Source organism: Nothobranchius furzeri, chromosome 2 (genome assembly GCF_043380555.1).
Source record: "Nothobranchius furzeri strain GRZ-AD chromosome 2, NfurGRZ-RIMD1, whole genome shotgun sequence".
NCBI classification, from domain to species: Eukaryota; Metazoa; Chordata; class Actinopteri; order Cyprinodontiformes; family Nothobranchiidae; genus Nothobranchius; species Nothobranchius furzeri.
Genome location: NC_091742.1, coordinates 59455659 through 59480082, shown reverse-complemented (window position 1 = coordinate 59480082; position 24424 = coordinate 59455659). Strand labels below are relative to the sequence as shown.

General features: G+C 45.4%; 2 protein-coding genes across 4 annotated transcripts in view; one reads left to right on the top strand and one right to left on the bottom strand.

The window, feature by feature from the left end:
- Positions 1-10491, top strand: part of acin1b (apoptotic chromatin condensation inducer 1b) — a 47589-nt gene extending 37098 nt beyond the window's left edge. The window contains exons 9-17 of the mRNA XM_054747699.2: positions 3045-3190; positions 3322-3468; positions 4563-4731; positions 4844-4989; positions 5695-5802; positions 5889-5996; positions 6083-6437; positions 9183-9277; positions 9351-10491. Of these exons, the coding sequence (XP_054603674.2) occupies positions 3045-3190; positions 3322-3468; positions 4563-4731; positions 4844-4989; positions 5695-5802; positions 5889-5996; positions 6083-6437; positions 9183-9277; positions 9351-9677 (1601 nt within the window). The 3' untranslated portion in view covers positions 9678-10491. The remainder of the gene's footprint in view (positions 1-3044; positions 3191-3321; positions 3469-4562; positions 4732-4843; positions 4990-5694; positions 5803-5888; positions 5997-6082; positions 6438-9182; positions 9278-9350) is intronic.
- Positions 10492-10525: 34 nt separating this feature from the next.
- Positions 10526-19112, bottom strand: ajuba (ajuba LIM protein). 3 transcript variants are annotated; one of them, XM_054747700.2, is made up of 9 exons: positions 17347-19112; positions 15557-15658; positions 15391-15458; positions 15232-15294; positions 13979-14109; positions 13826-13877; positions 12462-12597; positions 11097-11165; positions 10781-10967 (listed from the first exon to the last, which is right to left on the bottom strand). In XM_054747700.2, the coding sequence occupies exons 1-8, from the start codon at positions 18914-18916 to the stop codon at positions 11113-11115; spliced, it is 2175 nt and encodes a 724-aa protein (XP_054603675.2). In that variant the 5' UTR covers positions 18917-19112; the 3' UTR covers positions 10781-10967; positions 11097-11112. The 3 variants fall into 3 exon arrangements, 2 of the variants coding, with proteins under 2 accessions (XP_015802278.3, XP_054603675.2); XR_008564578.2 differs by having other exon boundaries at positions 10897-10967; positions 12462-12593; XM_015946792.3 differs by lacking the exon at positions 12462-12597 and having other exon boundaries at positions 10526-10967.
- Between the last annotated feature and the right edge of the window lie 5312 nt (positions 19113-24424).

The following is a 24424-nucleotide window of genomic DNA, read 5'->3' as shown; positions in this document are numbered from 1 at the left end:
CGCCACTTTTCACAAAATCTTCTGGTTGCCACTGGTCCTGGTGGTTTTTCTTCCAGTTCGACGAGTTTTCTTTTGGAAGGCTGGCTGACTCCAGTTTAAAACCGCCACATTTCACCGCTAGTTTTAACACGAAGCTAACGGCTAACGCGATAAACTGATTGAATGAGATAGGTGGAAATGACGTTGTATGCGGCGTTCACGTTTCACGTACGTTTGTGTAAGTTGCATGCAGGCGGGAGGAGTATCAGACATCCGTGTTAGATGACTGATAAACATAACTAATTTGGTGCAAACATTTACTCGCCAGGTGGCAGGTAGAGCTCAAAAATTTACTCGCCAAATGGAGCAATTTACTCGCATTTGGCGAGTGGCGAGTGTTAATTTCGGACCCTGATCTGGGAACTTTGACCCTTAGGGAGGTAAGCTGATCTTTGCTTCTCTTTCAAATGAGATCAGACATTTAAACATGCATGTGTGAGGTCTTCAGACCAGGAAATATGAATGTGTTACTATAAAGAAGGTAGAATTTCTTTATTGTTTCGAAACATTAGCATGCTGTTATTAATGGAATAGCATAAAAACGTCTCACAAAGCAAGTACTCTTGTCTTTGTTATGAAGGAAAGTTTATTTACGTAACACCTATCACTGGAAAAAAATCACGTAGAAATTCGACATGATTAAAAGACAAAAAACAAAAGAATGAAAGGTCATTTAGGAGCCTTGAAAACAATAAATCGCCAAACCAGTGAAAAAAAAAGATTTTCACAAAAGCGATTTAGAAGTAACGAGGTCTTTGGCTGCTTTTTAAAGGTGTCCAGACTGTCGATAACAGCAGAACTGTTGGAAAGTCATTCTAAAGTCGAGGCCATGGACGTAATTTTGGGGTGGGGGGTGACCCCCCACACACACACGCACACACACACTTTTTCCAAAGACAAGTTTTGACCCCTGCACTTTTTGCCATCCCAAAACAATATTACGCTATGTTAAATTGACACTGGTTGAGCTCTAGGACCAAGCGGAAAACAACCGTTTGTGTTGAAGCCTGCTTCCCATTAGAACAGGGGTGTCAAACTCATTTTAGCTCAGGGGCCACATTGAGGGAAATCTAGTCCCAAGTGGGCTGGACCGGTACATTAAAAAAACCCTTCAGATTGTTTTCTTTGTTTTAATACAATCAATATAAAACAAGGCTGGAGCCTGAGGACAGTGTATCCAAAATAGTACAAGTACAACACCTGAAGTGTACTTGAAAATTAAAAAAAAATAAAATAAAAATCAATAAACAAAAAATATTCCTTAGTGATTCAAAGAGCTTACAGATCACATGGCTAGATCAGTTTCATGCAGCACTTAAAGTATATTTGACTCATTTTACTTTACATCTTTTAGCTTTCACCAGCACATCAATATCAGAAGTCACATCCTGAGTGGCGGCCAACTTCAAGATGTGATTCAAGTTCTTGTGTGAGCCTAGAGCGCAGCTTTGTTTTATTTATACTCATTACAGAGAAAACTTGCTCACAAAGATAAGTTTATTTTCACTCTACATTGTAAAGTATGAAAATAAAGTTTTCACAACCATCTCGCGGGCCGGATTTAACCCGCTTGCGGGCCGCATCCGGCCCGAGGGCCGCATGTTTGACACCCCTGTATTAGAACATACTGTAAAGATACCACCCCCCCAACCCACCCCCCGTGTTCCCCCCACTTCTAAAGTGAAAGTTACGTCCATGGTCGAGGCGCATCGTTGTGCTATTAGTGGCAATTGTTTTAAACAAAATTCATGGAATTGTTGTTGGTTCTTCCCCACTCTCAGTAACATAAATTATCCCCAAGTACGTTTTAAATGGCTTAAATTTAAACAGTCAAGTTAAAAATGGTCTAAAAATCACTGAAAAGTCAAGATTTCTGAAGGTTTCTAAAATGAAACATTATTTTCCTCCAGCTTTTAATTAGAGTGGAAGTCTGAGGAACAGTCATGAGCAGCAGAATCGATCCGTTTGGTGGATTTAGAGTACAAATGTGATGTGCATGGTTACTGCACACCTTCACTTTAAGCCTGATTTATACGTCTGTGTCGATGCGGAGATGCGCAACGCCGTTATGCGTCTGAGCAAGAGCTCTCCGACGGGCTCGCAGGGGGAAGACGGAGACGGGTCCCAATGTTTAACCGTCCGTTATAAGTGACTGAGACAACAAGCTTGTGATTGGTCAGGGTGCCGCTTCCTGTAAATTCATCAACAGCACCGCCTTCGCCCCCTCAAACAGTAAAAAGATATTTAGGGGCAGACACGGAACAGATTAAAGAACGCATCGTGGAATAAGTCTGAAAATAAGGACATTTGTTCACCCGTGACCGAAGGAGTACAAAAATATGCAGAAAGCGTTTTATTTGTGGATGGAAAAGGCGAGAAATGTGAGTTTAGAGGTGCCGATCATATGAAGAGGTGGATGAGGTTCAAATTTGTTCTCTGAAATGTATTAAAACAATGTAAACACAACAGTAAATACTCTGTTGTGGACCGGATGTGCGACTAACGTGGCAGGATACCTCAGAAAAGAGCTACGCCCTCTGTTGTTCTGGCGGGGAATTGCCTTGCATCGATCGCCAGCCGATGACGTCTGGGAGCAAAACGTGTGTCAGTGCGTGTGCGTGTCTCCCTCGTGGAGCTGATGGAGAAGGATAAATCAGACTTTAGTTGTGCAGACCTGAGCAGTAAAACATCAGTGCAGCGTTCTGGCTGTGCAGCTGGAACCCACCAGAGCACACTATTCCCCTTTAGTGTCATTTTTAGTGACTGAAGTAGCGACCTGTTTCCTTGATCGTGTTGGTGTGAATAAATTCAGAAGGCTTAGTAAATGGTTCTGGTCCTAAGCCATCAGCTGTCGCTAATATTTGCAGAGCTATTTGGGTCAGAGCAGGTATTTTTGCTGCCTTGCTGTGGGACCTGCAAGAACTTGTCTGTTCATCTCTGTTCACTGCAGAATAAAACCTTCCTTCTCCTTGATGGTGAGCTGTATAATTTTCTTGAACCCACAGGCAGCAAAGCATCTCCAGCCTCAACAGATGGAGCAGCAGCAGACGCCGAGGTGGGAAACGCAGGTGGGAGGAAGCGGCGGTGGGGCTCCAGCACGGCAGTCACCGTTAAGAAACCATCGATAAGCATCACCACCGAGTCCCTGAAGGTACGCCCCTCCCCGAGCATGAGCAGAAATGCAAATAATAAGCAATCTGCTAGCTTTTGTTATACTTTTAAAAGCTAACCGAGTTATTTTCTGACTTGTTTTTCCCTTGGTGGTTCGTCTCTGCACTTCAGTCTTTGATACCAGACATCAAAGTGAAGCAGGAGATGGTTGTGGACCTTCACCCCGAGGAGCTGCAGTTGTCTGGAGACGAGGAGAGCCTGGACGCCAGCCTGAGCGACCCAGATAAAGGCCTCAAGATCCGGCGCACCGTCACACAGGTGAGAGCAGCATAGCACTGCTGTTTCTCCGTGTAGGTGATGCGAGTTTGTGTTAGTACTTCATAGCGATGGGTACTGAATTCGGTACTTTTTAAGGTACCGACCGAATTCCACAGTACCGACTGAGCACCGATTCACATAATTTGAAACGATGTCTTGTTTCGGTACCCGTCCTTCATAACGAGAACTTGCCTAGACAGCTGTGCATGTGCAAGAGCGTTATGTCGTCGGTCGCTGTGAGCCAGTTGTAAACAGAGCAGCATGGTAGAAAGAAAGCACGCTAAAGCTTGGGTCCACTTCACTAAATGTGATGGGTAACTGGGTGATGATGAAACCAGCGACAACGATCTAAGTGTGAGACATCCTCATCTTAATCTGCTCCGGCAGGTAAATAAAATGTTTAAGATAACGTTAGTTTGATATGTTAGCTTCTGTTTCGCTAATGGTGCGTTCGCTTTCTCCTCGGAATTCCGAATCTCCGACTAGAAGAACATGAAGGCGCTCTAAAGTTTGGCTTCACTTTACTAAATGCGACGGGTGATTGGGTGAAGATGAAACCGGTGACAACGATTTAAGTGTGAGGCATCATCGTTTTAATCTGCTCCAGCAGCAAAATAAACTGTTTAAGATAACGTTAGCTTGATATGTTAGTTTCCATTGCCACCATTGTTATCAGCTAATGGTGCGTTTGCTTTCTCCTCGGAAATTCTAACTTCCCAGTAGGAAAAAATCAAATGAAAAAAGACGGCAAAAGGAATGAAGATACTCAGTAAATTTAGTTCACAGTAAAGATGTTTGCTTCAGTTTAATTATCAGCTTATAAAACTACAAGGACGATGTTAAAATACAAACAGTTGAATGTTCTTTATCGTGATATTTATCAAATATGGTTATAAATTGATAAATCTATGTATTTAATTATAAAAGAGAATTAAAATATTAAACACTCCAAAGTATCGAAAATTGGTACCATTAAGTACCGGTATCGATTCCTAGGTACCGGGAATTAGTACCGAATCGATTCAAATGTCAAAGGTACCCATCCCTAGTGCTTCATAAAACTAGGTGCTTTACTACGCATCTCCATTTGTCAGGTTGTTCCCAACGACAGCCAGGAGAACGGCCAGCCAAGTGAAGATGTGGAGAAAATGGAGAAAGAAGACGAAGAGCAGAAGCCCTCTAGAGACAAACGAAAGAGCAGCCTTTCAGACGAAACCTCGGAAACGCAGATGTCCGTGGAGCTCGAAGAGGAGAAAAAAAAAGGTACGTTTATCAAATAAAGAGAATAGATTTTCAGCGCAGCACAACTTTGCGTTGAGAAGTCATTTATCTCAACTCCATTTAGATTTTTTTCTCACTTCCACCTCTCCTCCAGTCACCCCCAGCGACAGCCTGGTGCGTCGCTCTATTAGTCAGCAGAAGTCCGGCGTGTCCATCACAATCGACGACCCCGTTCGCTCAACCAGACAGCCCTCGCCACCCCGAGGAAAGGTTTCCAACATCATCCACGTGACCAACCTGGTGAGTTGCTCTTAACCTCCTGTGCTAATCTCCCAGGTAGAGATCATCTTACAATAAAAGCTTGGTGCCAAACAGATTTGAACTCGTCCCTGTTTGTGTGAAGGAATCAGCGGCGTAATGATGGAAGTATGTTGTGTAGATGCCAGTGGTAACCACATCATCCCCGTAATTACTGTCGGGAATTATCCAGGTGTTATGGCTGCAGTCAGGAGTGAGGTGGATGACTAACCAGACTTTGACAAGATGAGACAGCACACGTTTAATCACCACCACCTACAGACTTCTAGGGTTTGCGTCAGACATGAATGGTGGCTTTAATTGTTTCACGCAGGTGTGAGGCTCTTAGTCTCGGTTTCATTCAGAAAAGGCTGAAGGTAACTAGTGGGATGTGGTTCTGCCGAGTAGAGATGTTTACACCCAAACACGAGAGAGATTAAGCGGAAATCTGACATTTTTACAGCAATTTGCTGTAATCTCCCCAACAGGAACTAGTCTGATTAGATGAAATATAAATAATCTTATTAGAATACCGGTATCTGTGTCGGCTTTTGACTTTTTATCGTGGAAGACGGAAGATTAAACTTGTCAAAATCGCCCACAGGGTCACAATATCAGCTGTCGGCCATTTTTGTTGTTCTTTTGCTGTGAAGTCGTCAGCGCTTCTGTCTTGTTTTATAATCTGGTTTGTGACTTCCTCATGTGTAGGTTCGACCTTTTACCCTGCTCCAGCTCAAAGAGCTGCTCAACCGGACAGGAAGTGTTGTTGAGGAGGGCTTCTGGATCGATAAGATCAAGTCCCACTGCTATGTCACGGTAACGACACGGACACTTTCACAAGCTCAGAAGTAAACGTGTGTTTGTGCTGCAAATAGTTTAAAATGTTTTCTGTGATCTCACAGTATGCTAGCACGGAGGAGGCCGTCTCCACCAGGACGGCTCTGCATGGAGTCAAATGGCCCGCTAGTAATCCCAAGGTGCTGAGCGTGGACTTCTGCAAACAAGCTGAGGTGATGAACACATCTTGAATGAGTCATGGTGTCTCCTCTGACCCATAAGTTAATAAGCATAATTCATATTTCTTTTACCTCATCAGTTGGATTTTCACAAAGGCATCCTGAAGCCCAAAGTGGAGGAGGACCACGTCGTCCAGCCGACCGTTCCTCCTAACCGGCCGCCCCCTCTGATGCGCGATCGTGACAAGGACCACAACCGAGACAAGGAGCGGGATAGAGACAAGGAGCGGGACAGGGGAGTTCGAGATCTGTTGGCAGAGCGTCAGAGAGAGATGGAGCGCCGGGAAAGGACGAGAGGCGAGCGAGAGTGGGACCGCGATAAAGTCCGGGAATTTGCGAGACTTGGAGAGGACGGGCGCCGATCGAGGTCCAGAGAAAGGGAGAGGAGGAGGAGGGAGAGGGCCAAGAGCAAAGAGAGGAAGACGGAGAAGAAGGGTAAGGCTATTTGATGGAAATGAAAATACAAAAAGGTAATTTTTTTTAGCTTAATTTCAGGGTTAAAAGCAACACTAAACAAGTTTCCCACTCCTCCCTCCTGCTGGTTGAAAGCAGAATTACAACCCTGCCACCGCCTGCTGTAGCTAATGCTAATAACGAGCTAACACTAACACAAGCCAACTGACACTGAAAAAACCTCAGAGTAAAAAAGATCCATAGTGTTGGACAAAAATAATATTACTTACACGTCCAGCAGCAACAAAGCCAGGTCACCATCAGCTAAAGGTCTGAGCCACATGTCCGTGTCCTACACATATTTTTATCTAACATAGGTTTGATCTAAAATGATAACCTACATCTATATATCCATCTAGAACCGCACCGGTACTTCTGGACTCCAGCAGGCGAGTCCCGTTAGCATGACTGCTGCAGCACTAACCGTGTTAGCTCTGGTAAAGAATAAACAAGTAATTTGTGAAAGCTACCACACACACACACACACACACACACACACACACACAGATATAATCTAAAAGATGATCCCCATTTTTCAACAATAGATCCTCCTATAGGACCGGTAGAACCTCTGTGTCATCCAGGATTAGAAAACAACGATCCGAGCTAGCGAGTTAGCATCAGGAAGATTTATTCTGGTAAGCAATCAGTTAAATATTTTCCGATGTTATATCAATAAATACACACAGCGGTAAAGCTGGCAACACGTTATTTTACTCATCTGTAGATTACCGAGTTATATTGGGACAACATGAGGGAGCTAATCAGCTGAGAACGTAACTGAAAGCTACCGGTGGAGCACAGACATGAAATATTTAACAAACTTTTACAAACCGTACCGATTTTGGTTCAGAAGACGAACAAAGTCCTCCCCGGTGTCCCAATCGGGCCGCAGGCTTTCTGAGTGAAACGGTCCAAAGCATGTCTGCACCTCCGGTTCTGATACCCAGCTGCAGGGCACGGAGTTCGGTTGAACGTCTCCAGTAATCCAATATCCGTTCTTGTCGCAGTATCCCAGAGAAAAATAAAAAATCTGACCGACTAGCAGTCTTCAGAAGCTACATCTGACTGATGACACGTTCTCTGCTATAACGCTAACGCGGAAACAGCGGAGTCAGGTGTTGTTTACTACAGCTATTTCAGCAGAGCTCCATGTGAAACGTCACCAGCTGCCCAGGGCTTAGACCGGAAGCTAGTTTCTGTTTTTCCCGCGCCGGTCACAAACATCAGATTTTCTTACAATTCCAGCCGTGATAATCCAAAAACCTTTTTCATCCAAGGTTTTAATACTTCTTTACACCTGCCGTTCAAAGGAATTTTGCCTCTGGTCGATATCTTTAAAGTGTTAAAAACTGTCTAGTGTTGCTTAAAAGGAACCCAGGTTACAAAACCTTGTGGTAAATGTTAGGGTCAGTTATATTAAAGTGGTGTAAAAAACCTTCTTAATGTCTTCATTTTAATAAAATTTGAAAAAATAGTTTAACTCGTAGGTCGCCGTTGTTGTTAGCGTCGCAATGCACTCTGGGTAGTGATGTCATATGGTTGCACCGGCCGGCTTTGGGACCCTGTAGTGACTGTTCAGCGACATCAACTTGTCATCTGTTCAGCCCTTTCACTTTGAACCAGAGTGAAACACTAATGATGACATCACTGACCACGTTTCACTGAACAAGCGTCGTCATGAAGAGCAGGAAGGGCGGGATGAAGCGAGAGCAGGACAAAACCGGTGGTGCGTGTGCGGCAAATGCGTCTCCATGGTAACCGAGGGGGAGAGTGTTTGTTAAGAGCTCACATTTGTGTCAGCAGAAGTTAACGGTAAGCTATCGTGTGATCAAACTTATTCAGTTATGAATGATTTAGGAGAGTTTTAGCATCCAGAGCTGTCGTGTGCTTCATAGATGATCAGGATATTCAGCGAAACCACTTTAATCATTTCTGCAGATGTTCTATATGTGGAGAACACCGTGTTGCTACACTTACTGCTTGTTTTACTGACGGGAGAGGTGAACGTTCAGCTTCATCCGTGACGAGTGGCGTGTCCGATGGTTGGCTGAACGTGACTGAAGCGGCAGCTGCAGGAGCGGGTTGTCGGCTCAGGAGAGTCCAGCGTCTCTCGTCTCTCTGAGGGCGTTTAGGCTCCTGGTGTGGGAAAATGGTCGGGAAAGCATTTAGTTTCAGCCTTCTCTTATACCCAGCCGCTCTGTTGAGCTCTTCAAGTCGTTGTGGTCGACTATAAGCCTCAAACTCATCAGGAGAACAATGTTGGGAACACAGCTGCAGATCTTTGGGAAGTTGTGTCCGTCCACAGGCATCTTCCCACTGCTGTCTCCTCTTGTTGCCAGTGGGAAAGCTGTAAACTCCCATCACTCCCCTTGTTGCCCTCTGACTGGAAATTACATCCAAAAGCAGCACAATGCAGCATTTTACTTCATTATTAATACGGTGAGCGTTTAAACAAACACTAGCGTCAACAGCTATTCTTCCAAGTGCAACCAGTATACGTCATCGCCCCCAGAGCGCATTGCGTGCGGAAAACATGGCGTCCTACGTGTCAAAAAATGTACTAAATATTATAGATTTATAAATAAACAGCAATACTTTGTGTGTTTCTAACATAGTTTGGTACAACAGAAAACTTGTGGCTTATTAGGACACACACGTCCTCATAGCTGGAAGTGACCAAATGTTTTTTTATCTTTCACATCATCTGCATTTTCTTCCTGACAGAAAAAGATGAACCTCCTGTTAAATTGTTGGACGACTTGTTCCTGAAGACCAAAGCAGCTCCGTGTATCTACTGGCTTCCCCTCACAGAGGAGCAGGTTGGTCCCACACATCCGTTCGGTTTTAAGCTGTTGAAACACTCATTCATACCAAAAACTTCTTGTCACTCAGGCAACACAGAGGGTTTTAGACCGCCTAGAGCGCCAGAAGGAGCGCGAGCGAAAGCGTAAGGAGCGAGAGGAGGAGGAGGAGAAAAAACGCGAAGAGGAGAAAAAGGAGAGACTGAAGGCCCGGGAAAAGGACAGCAGCATGGCGGCGAGCAGCAGAGCGGCCGGGAGGACAGCGGACGGAGAGAGGGAGAGAGACCGCGGTCGGGAACGAGACGGGGACAAGAAGGAGGACGCCGGCCACAGATCCGGGCGACCCTCAGCAGGCGCCGGTGCCAACAGCGCTCAGCGCGCTCGTAGTCGTAGCAACCCGAGGGACCGGCGTCGCTGAAGGTTACAGGGACCAATGAGAGGGGGAGGCGGAAGATGCAGCAGACAGGAAGTGATGAGAATGTTTCTTTTGAGGGTACGCCTCCCTGCCTACCTGTTTAATTTTGTTTTTTCTCTTGTTCGTGTTGACGCCAGCGTTGTCTTCCGCACATTCTACCATTTACCCTTTTTAACATTCACACGCAAAAATAAAGACCTTTTAGCTCCACTCCTGCTTCTCTCAACATTAATGAAAAAAAGTAGCTGAGAACGGTCGTTTTCAGGCGTCACACTTAAATTTGTCCCTGAGTTTTGGAAGCTGACCTCCAGTTTTTCAGTTCTGGGGCCGTTCACTTCCTGTCTCCTCTGCCCTGTAATAAACCTGGTACAAGGTAGATCTCCAACCATGATGTCACTTATTTTCTAGGATCTGTTTTATTGTTCCAGTTTTTATTAGATTTAAATATATAAAATAATCACAAGCAGCCGCCTTCTGTCAGTGAAATGATTTTCTGTTACTTTTCTCCGCTTGTCGCGTGGCAGCCGTTTATCTCATGATAAAAATGCAACGGATCTCAACACTGTAACACGGGGAGAGTTTGTGTTCATCGGTTTTGGATAACAGGAAGTCCTGTAACCAGTCTGGGACCGTACTTGCTCTAATATCCACATTTAGAAACGCTTACATTTATTTTTAAAAGATACAAAAAAATAAAAATCAAAAGTTTATGTCCAAATAGAGTAAATTGTTTTGAAAAGTTTGAATTCCCCCCTCCTGTAAGTGCTGATTGTACAAAGGGTTTAAGAAATGAATAAACTTTAATTGGTTTACCAAACTGCGTAGATTCACTCATTCGCTCACTCGTCCACTTAAAAACCCAAAGATGTTAAAGGTTTAATTGAAATGGTGACCAGTACTTGTAAGTACACAAGAAAATTTACAACAAAAAGAAATTACAGCATGTTTTTCTTCAGATTACTGCCCTCTTACAGTAAAGTCTAATTTAAGTGCAAAATGTTTGCTAGCAACAACGTATGTACAAAATAAATCCCTTGTTCTTCTACAGCAAACAGTAGCCACATTGGGTTAAAAAGCAGTAGTTTCTTTGTTCCCTTTCATCTACGGTACAGTAAAAGTACAGCAGGCAGAGTGTTTGACATGAATAGTGAACTCGGCAGTTTAAGGTGATCAGTGAGGGGGAATGGTGTGTGTGACACACACTCTGTTCATGTGACAGGAGTGGCAGAGGAGATGAGAGTCCAGAGGGAAGCACTGCGAGCCGGGCTTATCGGAGAGCTGCTTGCCACACTCCTGAGAGGAAAGAGAAAAAAAACTGATAAGGACAGGAATGCAAGGCAGGGGAAGTGAAGTAAGGTCAGCCGTTAAGCTGATTCAGAACAAAAACTAAAATCTTTAAAAAAAAGTTGGAAAGTGACTCACTTCGCAGTGGTAGCACTCAAAGTGGTAGTCCTTGTTCATAGACACGACCCTGAGGATCTCCTCGCTGCCCTGGGGAACAAATGATGTGAACTCACTCGTGTTCGGTTTTTAAATCCATTCAGAGCACTTTGGTTCATCCACAAAAGGTAAACCTATCTGTGATACGCTCGCATTGTGTCAAAGTTTTATTTACATCCTGATCGTTGGATAAGTGTCTGTAACCGATTAACTTTAGGAGTCGGCCCAATTCGTGAAGGTCGCCACAGCTAATCTCAGCACTCAACTACTATCACAGGAATTACTTTGGCTAACTAATCACCCACGATCTTGCAATAATACAAAAGATTGCACCTTTTTTATTTATTTATTTTTTTACAAAATCTGACCAAAACAGCTAGACCTGCACCATTTATCAACATAAAACGATCTTAGTTTAAGACAATGGTGATGATATGAATCCCTTTAGTTAATTTAAAGGTCTCGCTCACTGAGAAATAGTGTAATTTTGAAATACGATCAGCTAGGGGTGGGCGATATCAGTAAATATTTCATCTCATTTTGTACGAAGCTCTTGTCGTTTACACCACGGTTGGGCGTTTTACGTCAAGATGCACCTTTTGGCATGCCCATGCACACTAGCCATGCATAAACAAACATGGAAGAATATGATAGCGGACGCGGTTCAGACCAGGGCCATTTTCAACAGGAAGGAGGGAAACTTCTGTTGCATGGACGTGGTTTGGATGTACGACGGCTAACGTGGACCAGAAAACAGTTCGTAAAGTTTGCCGGCTCTCGGTCAACAACAAACTCCAGCACTACTAATTTATTTTACCACTTGCGCAAGAACCACGAAAAAGAACGCAGAGAGAGTCGACAGGCAAAAGCCGTAAAAGCTGCGTCGAGTGGTTGCGTAAGCGCTCATAAACTCCAGACACAGACTGCAACAGGCGTTTACCCGTGGGACACACCATATAACCACAGCTGCAGATGGAAGGACATCTCTACTGCAGTTGCCATGCACATCTGCAAAGGTATGGTTCCAGTCTACACGGTCAAGAAATGTCGGCTTTGTGAGTTGGTGCAAACACTCAATCCAAGATACGAACTATGAATTGAGTTGAAAGAAATGATGCTATATATCGTTTTCAGGATATAACACGAGCTATATTGGGATATGAGATTTGTGCCATATAGCCCGGCCCTACAATCAGCCACTCTGAGCTACATCTGTGTGCTGTAACTTTTTAACACCCATTGCTTGAGTTAGCCGCAGAAAGGGAAATATACGAGAAAATGTGCAAGTGAGAAAACGCCAGTCTCTTCTATGTCACATGGAAAATTAGCATTAATGGCCCCACCCACCGGGCTGTGCAGTGGTTAGAGCTGTTGCCTTGCAGCAAGAAGGTCCTGGGTTCGCTTCCCAGCCTGGGATCTTTCTGCATGGAGTTTGCATGTTCTCCCTGTGCATGCGTGGGTTCTCTCCGGGTACTCCGGCTTCCTCCCATAGTCCAAAAACATGACTGTTAGGTTAAATGGCCTGTCTAAAATTGTCCTAAGGTGTGTGTGTGTGTCTTTGTGTCTCTGTGTTGCCCTGCGATGGACTGGCTCTATGTCCAGGGTGTACCCCACCTGATTGCCCATTGACCACCGGAGATAGGCACTAAACAGAAGCCCAGAGGAGTTTCTGCTGTGTGGTGACGTTGCTAATGCTAATGATTAGCTTAGACTAGCCAAAACGTCCTCTGCTGATTCCTGGGAGTTGTGAGTCAAGACTGGTAAGTCCATGAACTCTAACGCCGGGGACACAATGGCCGCCGAAGCGCCGCGAAACGGGGACCGCCTTCATTCAGCTCCCTTGTTATCCTATAGACCACATGGGCTGCCGAAGCGCTGCGCGCGCCAGCGCTCCAGCCCGCACCGTGCAGCAATCGTTTCGGCGTCTGCTCTATTTTTTTTTTCGTGAGCCGCGGGTGAATCGCGTCAATTCTCGCAAGAAGTCAAACCTAGACTAAGAGGCAGGCCGGTAAATTTAACAAAATAAAGCATTTCAAAATACAATTCCACGATAGTCAAATGTGTTCGTAAACAGACACTGCATAAAAACCACACACAGCGAACTTGTGTGTGTGACCACGTGGAGGGGGTGTGGTTTTGGGTGTCTTTCAACCGGAGCAAACAGGACAGAGAGGCAGAAAGTCGTAGGCCAGCTATTAACAACTGGTTCACACCATAGGTTCACACACGTACGTACAAACACACACACAAACAGCAAGGGGGAGGGGGTGTCGAGGAAAAGAGCAGAGAAAAGGCAGAGAGGAAATGGAGGACACCAAGTGGTTAAAAGAAAAACTACGAGGTGCGCCTTGACCGGAGCGGAGAAACAAGCGTCTGGTCTTAACTGAGGAGCAGCGAGCAGCAGCCGAATTTCGTGAGCGCTTCGCCTCCCGGCGCTTCGGCGGCCGGTGTGTCCCCGGCGTAATTCAAAGTGTGACATAGATCTGTGAGGATCTTCTAATCCTAGCGTTTCATCGTCTATTTTCTATCAGAAGCTAACACAGGAGATAGATGTAGGAGACTATTTTCATATTTGGCCTGCATGAAAATCTCAAGAGTGATCGTCCAATCTGGGGTGTTGCTCTGTAAAACTGAATGAAATTCAAAACAAAGCCTTGAATAGAAGAAAACATGAAGTAAAAATGTTAGAAATCACGGTGCAGACCACTCACCTCAGTAGGTAAGATGGGTTGTAAACAGGCGGCACACTTCGGTGCAAAGGTCCTGCAATTTGACAGTAAGGTTTATTTGCTGCAGAAATGCAATCCTTACAAACAGTGCTCTTCATCCCAATCAAAACCAAATAAGAACAGAGGGAGTCTCACTTGTTGTAGTCTGCCACACAGTAGATGTTGCAGTTTTGGTCCACAGTAAAAGGTACCCCATCCAGAGCCTTGGAGCACACCACGCAGCGGAAACACCCGGGATGGTACGAGTTCCCTACAGCCTGCAGGATCTGACGGCACAAATCAAGAGATTATCTAAACAAAACGAATTTATCAGGTACGTGCATCTCTGCAGGACTTTAGGCAAGGATTAAGTCTGCATTCTTGTGTCATTAGTTTATGTAAAAACCTTGAATTATCAGTGTGCACAAAATATGGTGCAGCTTTACTCGTTACAAGAGTCAGCTTCATTCAATCTAATCTGGCCTTCTCAAGATAATTTCCATCAGGACACTGAAGGCACGTTCATGCAAAAGGCAAAATCACCAGGCATGAAAGGGAATGGGTGTAATTATTAACACGACATTTGCAATACTTCCACCACCTCTGGCTCCTGGGCCTACTTCTACTTTCATTCTCTAGTCTTAAGGAATTTTCTAGACAAATTAAAGCATCTGATAGGTTTTCGTTTAGCTTTTAGCTCATTTTTTCTACATTTTTGTCACTAAAAACGCAGGAAGATAGTTATTTGATGCTTATCTTAATAAAGAAGCAGCGTTTATTTTATATAAGGAAACCTAGACTGAGGAGTGTGTTTATTATTTGAGATGTCAACAGGTTCTTAAAAGAAAAGCATCTGTAGCCAGGGGTGGACTGGCCTATCTGGCATTCTGGCACTGTCCCGGTGGGCCGCTTAGCCAAGTGGGCCACTTGCCGAGCGTGGGCCATCCCAAACCAAGCCCCCGTCTCACATGCGGTTATAGAGACACACAACACCCCGTCCCTCCCCCCACATTTGGCGGGATAGACGAGTTGCAAGCAGCAACCTCCCCTGCCGAGGGTCGACTGTTCATAAAAATGCCAGGGCCAAATTTTGGTCCCCGTCCACCCCCGTCAGTAGCTCTGAAACGTTGCTGTTAAAAAAAAACTGTGGATTGCAGGCAAACAGACCTCTATTTATATTAGGAGGCTCATATATGGTAAAAAGTTTAAAGCCTTAACTCTTTATAAAAATAAATAAAAATATGCCAGAAGAAATCTACCGTGGGAAACCCAAAAAAAAGATGTCACTGCCTTTTCTCCATCCTCTGGAGGCTCCTTCCATGGAATTACGGGAAACAAATCTAAAATAAGACCATCTGAAGGCTACGGCTGAGAGGGTTTGTGGGATTTTGTTTGACGTCTGATCTCACCTGTTCCAGAATGAGGTGACCACACACGCTACACTTCTCAGCAGCTGCCTGGAATCCCGAAAACTGTAATTAAAACAAAGATTATTATGGGGATTAAACAATCCTCTGAACATGCCCGAGTGTGTGGTTGACAAAACAAATCTTGACCTCAACTCTTACCATGTAATCCTCTTTACAGTACACAGAGCCGCTGACATTGTAGAAGTCCTTGTTCCTCAGGGTGCGCCCTGTCGAGGGTCGGACATTTTGATAGTAAACGTTTACAACAAGAAGGTATTTAGGGAAGGTGTGGCAGTTGCTACAGATTAGAGGGGATGGCACTCACCGCAAGACACGCAGGTAAAGCAGCGACTGTGGTAGAGGCTGTCCAGAGCTTGGCAGGCATTATCCGCCCCATACACGCCTTTCCCACACTTAACACAGGTACCTGTTTGAGTAAGATGGAGGACACAAACACACGTTGAGTCCCTCGGTTTATTTTTTTTGCACTTTGTTTACGACGCATTCCTGAAGGATGTGTCTGAAATCCAGCCTCATATGAAGTGTCAACACCTGTAAATCCTCTCGTTCGCACCACCTAGGGGATTTTCGCACAGTTGAAGCCCAGTTGCCTTGTTTGCTCATCCAGTCAAGCGTCTGTTATTAAAGGGAAATTCCACCGGATCTGACTTCTACTTCTTTTTTTTTTCCCCTTGGCACTCTTTCCAGAAAATAGGAGCCTCTTTCTTGAGCGCTCGGAGCTTAGACATGCCTTTAAATTTTATTCAAACCCCACATTTAGAGCAATTTGGATGCTATATAATGATAGGACCACTTTTTTTTTTAGGTAGGATAAAAGCCACGACTACCAAGAAACCAATGATTGATCTCTTCCGGCTCCCTTACGATTATCCAGCGATACATTTTCACCACTTCTGGCATTTTTCTGGGACAAAGAACATAAATAATCAAGCATAAAATCTGAATTTTGCCAAAAAGCTTCTTGGAAACAGTAAGGGAGTTGTGGCTGTCTAATTGTCACTCTTTCTGTGAGCTATTTAAAGGTGGCGTTGAGTTTTCCCCCCTTCTGATGTGGTCGAGGGAGTGCAACACAAATCAAAAATTCCTCCACTCCGCCGCTTCGAGCACAGACGGTCTCTTTGATACCTCAGAGCAAACATAGGTCTGTGCCAAAACCCCCAAAACCAAAAAGGGACTATAAACACAATGTCCAACCCTGCCACATATAGCTGGAAAACGCTCCTCTGGATGAGCGACAAAAGCAGAGTTTGGCACGTTTGCTTTCGTTTTCAAACATTTACGTTTTTACTTTTCTTTTTAAATTCGAGCGGCGTTGATTTTCCGTCTCCTTGGTGTACGCCAAGATCAGTGCGTCGGCCTTCCGACCTCAGTGATTTGGTCATAATGGCTGATTGGAGTACAGTATTGTGTGTCCCCTCAGGGCACACATACCTGAGCAGAAAAACAGGCTACAGCACACGCCAAGGCAGCATTAAACACACACAAACACACACTTATTACACACTGCATTACTGTGGCCTGAAGTTACTGGGGGGGGGGACGACACACCCTACCACAAGGAAAAAATACACACTCCTGCTCTGCTGTGACTCATGGCAATGCCAGGGCTGTCTCTATAGGGAAGTATTCCAGCTGAATCTTGCTTTCTAACCATGAAACTAGCAATGTTTGTCCCATTCCATGACTTTGATGTTTTTACTGTCTACTTTGCAGTTTTTGTGTGTCCAACACTCTGCTTGGCCTCCTTTTCATCCGAGCTCTTGTCTGGATTGGTTTCAGAAGCCTAAGCACTTCTTGTTTTAATGCTTGTTGGTGTGTCATGACCTGCATGTCTCTGCAGGTTCCACTGCACCAGCCATCCATCCTTGCACTCTTTCAAGTATTAATCTGTCCACCTATCCATACAAGCCTTTCATTTAGAGAGGAACCTGTGATCTGACACCAGGCAGCAGGGAAGACTATAATAACAAAGTGAGGGCAGATGCTGGGGGGGGGGGGGGGGAGGATGACACTCTTTGGAGCAGTGATAGAAAAACGAGGCATTTCGTCATCATTCTCTTTGCATAAAATTAAAGCTAGACAAGCGGTTCTCACCAAAGAACTCCTGGCGGCTTTCCACGTTCTCTTTCCCAGCTGAAGCTCCTTGGTCTTCTTGAGGTTTGATGGGACCCCCAGCTGAAGAAGACCCCACTGTTGTGGCTGGTTTAGAAAGGGAGGTCAGGACTAAAGACTGGTCTTTTAGCCTCAGGCCGTCCAGTAACCCTTCACCTTCTCGAGCAGCATCTCTCAGTAGAAGTCTTGTCAGCTCCTCCTGGTATCGGGTACCAGGCAGGTCTGAGTATCGGGCCCTTTCTCCCATCACACCTGCCTCTTTTCCTCTCACTCCAGCTTCGTGATCCTCCCACCAATCCGGTCCTGCTTGGTAGCATACTGCAGCTGGGCTTCCTACGGCTGGTGGGTAGGAATGACGGCTATCGTAGGTTCCAGGACGCATCCCTCCCTCCAGGTACTGAGTCCAGGCCTCTATGGGAGTTCCTCCAGCTCTGCCTGGAACTCCATAACCAGCAACAGATCCTGCAGTTTGCATGGTTGGCTGCTGTGGAGGAAGGCCTCCAGATGCAGAGTAGCGAGAGTCGTAACCCAAGCTGATGCCACTGGTCCGGTTGCTGCTGCAGCGGCTACCTATAGGACTCCCCCCTCCTCCTCCCCCTCCACCGCTGGCTGTGCTGGACGCGAAGCTGGATCTGGGGCTGACCAGTACCGACCCCTGGAGGCTAAATGATGAGCATGGGCTCAGGGTTGGTCCTGGAGGGTAAAACAAGCCTCCCCCCATACCCCCACCTGTTACATCAGATGGGTGATGTGGTGGATGAGAGAGGGAAGCCGGTCGGGGGTTCTCCCACACCTCACTCCCTGTGCTCAGACATTTGTAAAACAAAGCCTCCTGAAGAGAGAAGCGTTTGTGCCTCTCTAGTTCAGAGAGGTATCCAGGTTCTGCCAGACCCCCTCCACCACCTCTTGGAGCAGACCCATACCCTGTGGCAGCAGGGTACAACGGAGGAACGGCATGAGGAGGTGGCTGGGAGAGAAGCTGCTGCCGTCTGACCAGCTGCTGCAGCTCCAAGGAGTACCGGCGCTGATTAAGAGATGCCTTAGAACCAAACGCTCCCATTGGGTCGCCCTCAGAGCCCAGGCCAGATTCACGCCTCAGGTGGGAATCAACACCTTCACTTAGGTAACAGGAGGCTCTCTGCTGGGGGGTGGGGCATCTCAGTTGCGCCATGGTGGAGGAATGAAGTGGCTGCTCGCCATCTGGAGGTATGGTGCCCACTGTGGAGGAAGTGGGTGGGGTGGTGAGGAGCTGAGAGGGAGCAATTCCCATCCCTCCTCCTCCTCCTGTTCTCCCACTTGCTGGAACACACGGATCATTTGTGGTTGAGGGGGCAAGCGTGAACTGGCCAGGCCTGGAGGGTGAGGCAGCCACGGGGCCAGGCCCGGGTGGCAGAGCGCTGCCCCCTCTACCATTCACCGAGACGCCACCGTTGGCGTTGCTGTTATTGGAGTTGTTGGCAGAGTCTTGTTTTTTCTTAGAACTGTTGAATTTCACACTGCCTGCGTCGGTGAGCTTCAACTTCCCCAGTAACTTGCTGATGGGTTTGTCCATGGTGAAGCCCCGTTTCTTTTTGTGCTTGTTCTCTAACCTGCCCGGGCCTACAGCGACTCCCTTTACCGTACAGATTATTGTAGTCCCAATTCAGTGCGAGATTACAGTAGAACAAAGGTGATCAAGTAATTCAACAGTTACACAGAAATATTAGCTTTCAGTCTCAAAACAACGCCAAAGAACCACTTCTGTACAAACAATAAATACACAGCAGATAAATAATAAAAGCCCTTTAAGACATTTTAAACAAAACTGTGGGTCTTCTGAGCCATCAGGTCGGCCCACATGTGGGAAATCCACAGGCATAGGTGGGCTGCGGTGAGTAAGCCTCCATGGAATCTGGTCCTAACAATTCAGGTTGGGGCAAACACGAGAAACAAATGAACCAGGGGCACTTTGATGTGACCTAAGGTCGAAGGGGGCTTCCTTTGTGGTTCCTCTGGTGGTTCCACATCTGTAGCGTCTCCTTTAAAGTCTGAAACTCTCAGTAAAGTCGGTAAAAGAGCCAGTGCGGACCGTGGGGGAGCTCCTCCGTTTTCCTTTTGAAGAACACAAAAGCAGGGAGAATTTCAGCAGGATACAGACTACCACCTCTTCATGTGGGTCCAGTGTAGACGGGAAAACAACAGCCGACCGAGCGCAGACTTCTGCCATTCATCGGAGGAGGAAACGGGCTCCGAACACAACTATTAGCGTTGGAAAAGGCAACAGAAAGCACACACGGCTCTGGTTTAACTCCGCTGTCCGTGCGTCCGACCGCTTTTATCATTCCCGTTTTCAGAAGGACAGAAACCCCGTCTGGGATTCGGCGAAAACAGTAGCGGAGAAGTTTGGAAACAGAAAAAAAGTAAAATATGGAATCCGGCGCACCGCTGCTTAAATATCCCAGAGAGGCCGGTGCCGAACTAAAGCGGATAAATAAAAATCGCTCCCCGTGTACACCACACAGACCACAACTTAGCTTCTTTCTTTCTTCCCCCTAAAATAATAACTTGCCACCTCCTCTTTTCTTTTACTTTTATGTTAGCTGCAGCGGAGGGAGATGGTGTTCCGGTTGCAGCTTTTCAAAATTAAGGTCTCCAAGCCTAATTTCTTTCTTTGAAATACATAAAAAACGTAAACAAATCTATTCAAACCCTGTTTATTTTGACATATAAAATGATGATTAATTTATTATGAAAATTTCATTGCCCGTAACATAAGGACAATATATATTTTGAATAGAAATTTCGGGCGCACATGCTTTTGTTTTCTGAAAGACAATCGAACGCTGGCCGTTACGTCGCGTGCTCGTGTTGCATTTAAATTGACGCGCATTGTTCCTTTATCAGTCCCCCAGTAAACCGGAACACCTTTCCACCAGCAACCCCGTTGGAGGAGGATGTGTCCACACGACGAAACGTACACTTAAAATAATTATATTGTTTCAGAAAAACGGGCTCTAATTTCAGCTTTTCACTGCTTAAAACTTGTAATCCATGAAAAAATGTTTAGAACTCACTCCTTTGACATTTTTACAGTTTTCAGCAGCAACAATTTTGTCCTCAAACTGTTTTCATTTATTCATTAATTATAATACTATAGCTCTTTTTTCCAGGGAGTCTGGGTCCAAATGTTGGCTACAGAGTCGTCATATCAAAGTTTCAAAAGCAAAGAACAGAATTTAAACAGAATTTAGACAAATAGACTGAAACATCAACTTCTAAATTAATTTATAAAAATTTTTAATTACTAGTTTATAATTGAAAACTGTAAAATTTTGCAAGCATACAATTATAATATTTGAAAAATAAAGAGAATTTTGTTTTTGACCCAGTAAAAATAGCCTTCAGAGAACCTTCACGGAATGTTTAATTCCTACAGTTTTATTAAAGAGTAAGTCACAAAAATGCAACAAATGCTGTTGCCTGGCAGACCGAGAGGGTGGAGCCACTAACAAACACACACACACACACACAGGCTCACAATGGCATTGTGACATCATAATGTACCAGTTAATGTCATAGTGTACTTCTTAACCAACAGCCATAGCCTTATGACGGCATTACACTGACAGTTTTTGGCAGAATATTAAAATTTTTACTAAGCTGCACTAAAGTGCCAACATGTATTCGTGTCTACAGCACAATTAGACACTCATTTAGCCGGGCGTACACTGTGCGACTTTTTCTCTTTTTCGAGCCGATTTTCCACTCGTGCGAGAATCCACGAGATCGGGGCGAGTTTTGCGCCGAGCGTCGTGTAGTATACAGGGGGTTACGAGAGGCGATTAACACCACGTGACCAGCTACCGATCAGCAATCGTGAGCTCGCACGGACATCTCGCGTGTTTAATATTTTGCTCGTCCCTTGTGAGGGTATCGCACTGTTAAAGCGGCGCTGCGAGCAGCTGCGACCTAAAATGAATCAGAACCGCTCACGGTGCATGCGCAATCCTGCATCAACACCGCTCGCCCGCTATTTCTCTAATAACACACATTGTTCGTTATAATTTCTACACGTTTTTTTTTACTCACAAATATTGTCAAGAAAGCGTGTTTGTCGTGTTCATGTCAAATTAAACTGATCACAAAACACAGATTTACTTTCTTTATTTCGTTTTCCTCATCCAACCCCCATAAATCCCTGTGTGTCCTCCTGCAGCACTCCCGAAGGACAACAGGCAAAACAAGACAAAAAAAGTCTGACGTGTTGAGTAAAAACTGCTATTTTTAGCATATTTTTAGGGCCGACGTGTTGCTACCATATGTACAGTGTGAGCAGTCAGATCGCATCCGAGAACTGGGTCGTGCAGTGTGAGCGCATGACTCGTGAGATCTGCCCTGCGAGGAAGTCGTACAGTTTGAGCTGAAGCTGAGTGCTACGAGTGGAAAAGTCGCACAGTGTCCGCCCGGCTTAACTCTCCCCAACAGTTGAATCTTGAGGCAAAGTTCCCTAAAGGCTATCGCTGTAACCGTTTGATAACCTTTAGGGAACAATGTCTGAAGGTTTGAGTTATGTAACCGCAAAGGGAACTTAAAGGAAACCTTTTCCTAATGGTTACAATGTGTAACCTTTAGAAAATGGTTCCTAAATATTGTCACAATGCTTCTTTAGGGCTGCAATTTTGTAAAAAAATTAGGGAACCGTCAGAGAACCATTAGTGATGTTCTCTGAAAGTTCCCTCAAAAATGACAAAACTCATAGGGTTATCAAGAGTAATCTTTAGGCAATACTCCATGCAGTTTCAAAACTGTGACCTTCAGAAAATGTTCGCTAAATGTTTCCTAAAGTCAAAACTGAGCAAACCTAAAACTTCATAGAGCGTCGTTCTAATCTCTGACTTTCCTCTGAGAACATTCTCTGGCGGTTTAAAAAATGTAACATTTGTAATTTTCAGAGAAATATTTATAGAATATTGCAAAAGGTTATCCTTTGTAACCTTTTGCAATATTCAAGTGTAATGTTCTCTTAAAGTTACAGCTTTATGTCTAAGGGGACGTTCAAGGTTGCATTACAAAAGATAGATTTACTGAGACAACGTTGTTATTGTCCCATGGCAGCATACACCAACCTATTTACAGAAAGTAGACACATTGCATTAAATTACTGAAACGTAAAAAATCTAAATATAATTTTAAAAAGCAATAATAATAACTGTGTGTCCATTTGTGCTTACTGGGCAGATTTTCTTATGCACATAAGGTTTTTCAAACTTGCACCTCTATCAATATCATGCCGTATTTATTTATTGGGTGGAGAAAACATTCGCGTCGTTGCGGCAACGGCGCTACTTCCTGCCACCAGCCTGTGGAATGCGCGGAGGGACACGGCAGAGGCGTGAGGCGGCGGGTAAATTTTTGCGGAGTGTCTGACTTCTCCAAGGACGATGCAGAGTAAACATCCCGTCGCTGCTTTCAGGGCCGGCCGGGCATTTAGTCAGGAGGTGATTCCGGCCGTTTTCTGTGGCAGTAAACGGACACGCCATAACTCAACATGGGCTGATAAAGTTCAGCCGCGTCTGGCCCGGCGTGTTTGAATAGGTTTGTAGGCTCTCCCTGTGTGCTCCCCCCTCCGGAACTCTCTCTCTCACCTCCTCCACCTCCTTTAAAATAAATCTCTTTTCGTGTTCTCCTCAACCTCCACACGGAACCGCTCGTGGCTCTGCGTTCACCGTGACGCCGGGGACACACCGGCCGCGGAAGCGCCGCGAAGCGCCGAGAAGCGAATCGCTCACGAAATTCGGCCGCTGCTCGCCGCTCCTCAGTTCAGATCAGACGCGCCCCAGTCGAGGCGCGCCTCGGCTCAGCTGTAGTTTTTCTTTTAAACACTTGGTGTCCTCCATTTCCTCTCTGCCTTTTCTCAGCTCTTTTCCTACGTTTGAGTGTTTGTGCGCGTGCGCGCGCGCGCGTGTGTGAACCTATGGTATGAGTTGTTTCTGCCAGTTGAATCTCTTGGAACCCGCTCCAATTCTGCAGCTGTATCTTAGCAGTTTCTTCCGACATGGGTACGTAAACAATCATGTTTTTCGGGGGTCGTACAGCTCCTTGTGTTTCTCAACTTCCATAATTCATTTAAAGTCATCCATCCTAACTGCTTGCCTCAGACTTTCTGCCTCTCTGTCCTGTTTGCTCCGGTGAAAAGACGCCCAAAACCACTCCCCCCTTCACGTGGTCACACACGCACACAAGTTCGATGTGTGTGTATGTGTGTGCGTGTTCGTGTGGTTTTTCTGCAGTGTCTGTTTACGAACACATTTGACTATTGCGGAATTTTATTTTGAAATGCTTTATTTTGAAATGCTTTATTTTGTTAACTTTACCGGCCTGTCTCTTATGTCTACGTTTGACTTCCTGCCAGAATTGACGCGATTCACCCGCGGCTCGCGAAAAAAATAGAGCCAACGACGAAATGATCGCTGCACGGCGCGGGCTGGAGCGCCGGCGCGCGCCGGAGGCGATTCGCGGCGCTTCGGCGGCCCATGTGGTCTATAGAATAGCTTAACAAGGGCGCCGAATGAAGGCGGTCCCATTTTCGCGGCGCTTCCGCGGCCAGTGTGTCCCCGGACGCTGCTGCTCGGCTCGGCAGACCCGGGCGTTCAGCCCCGGGCTGAAGGTTTTTAGGGGATTTAAACACAAACACGTGCAGTTTTCCACTTTTCTACGTCACTATTTCTAGCGCTGCTGTTATTTATGAAGTCTTTATGCTCTGCATCATTAAACACCAGAACCTTTGTAAATAAATTTAGATTTTCTGGCCCAATCTTTCACCGTGGAATCACACTTAGCCCTCGTAAAAACAATCAAATGGGAGGTGCTTCCTCATAATTATGAGACAGTCTGATTTATAAGGTACTTTCTTGTAATTATGACCAATGAGACATGCAAGTTTTAAAAAGCAAGCCACCCCCAAATCAACTTTTTTTCTGATAAACTAAATAAATGCGTGTCTAATCGTGCTGCAGACACGTGCAGTCAATAGTTTTGCTCTTTAGTGGATTTCAGTTAAAATTTAAAGAACAAGTCACCC

Excerpts from the sequence above, each read along its gene's own strand:
- ajuba (XM_015946792.3), bottom strand. The coding sequence starts at position 18,916 with ATGGACAAACCCATCAGCAAGTTACTGGGGAAGTTGAAGCTCACCGAC. Across the intron at positions 15,295-15,390 it reads ACTGTAAAGAGGATTACATG|TTTTCGGGATTCCAGGCAGC; the intron begins GTAAGAGTTGAG and ends TTTTAATTACAG. Across the intron at positions 14,110-15,231 it reads GTCACCTCATTCTGGAACAG|ATCCTGCAGGCTGTAGGGAA; the intron begins GTGAGATCAGAC and ends TTGTGCCGTCAG.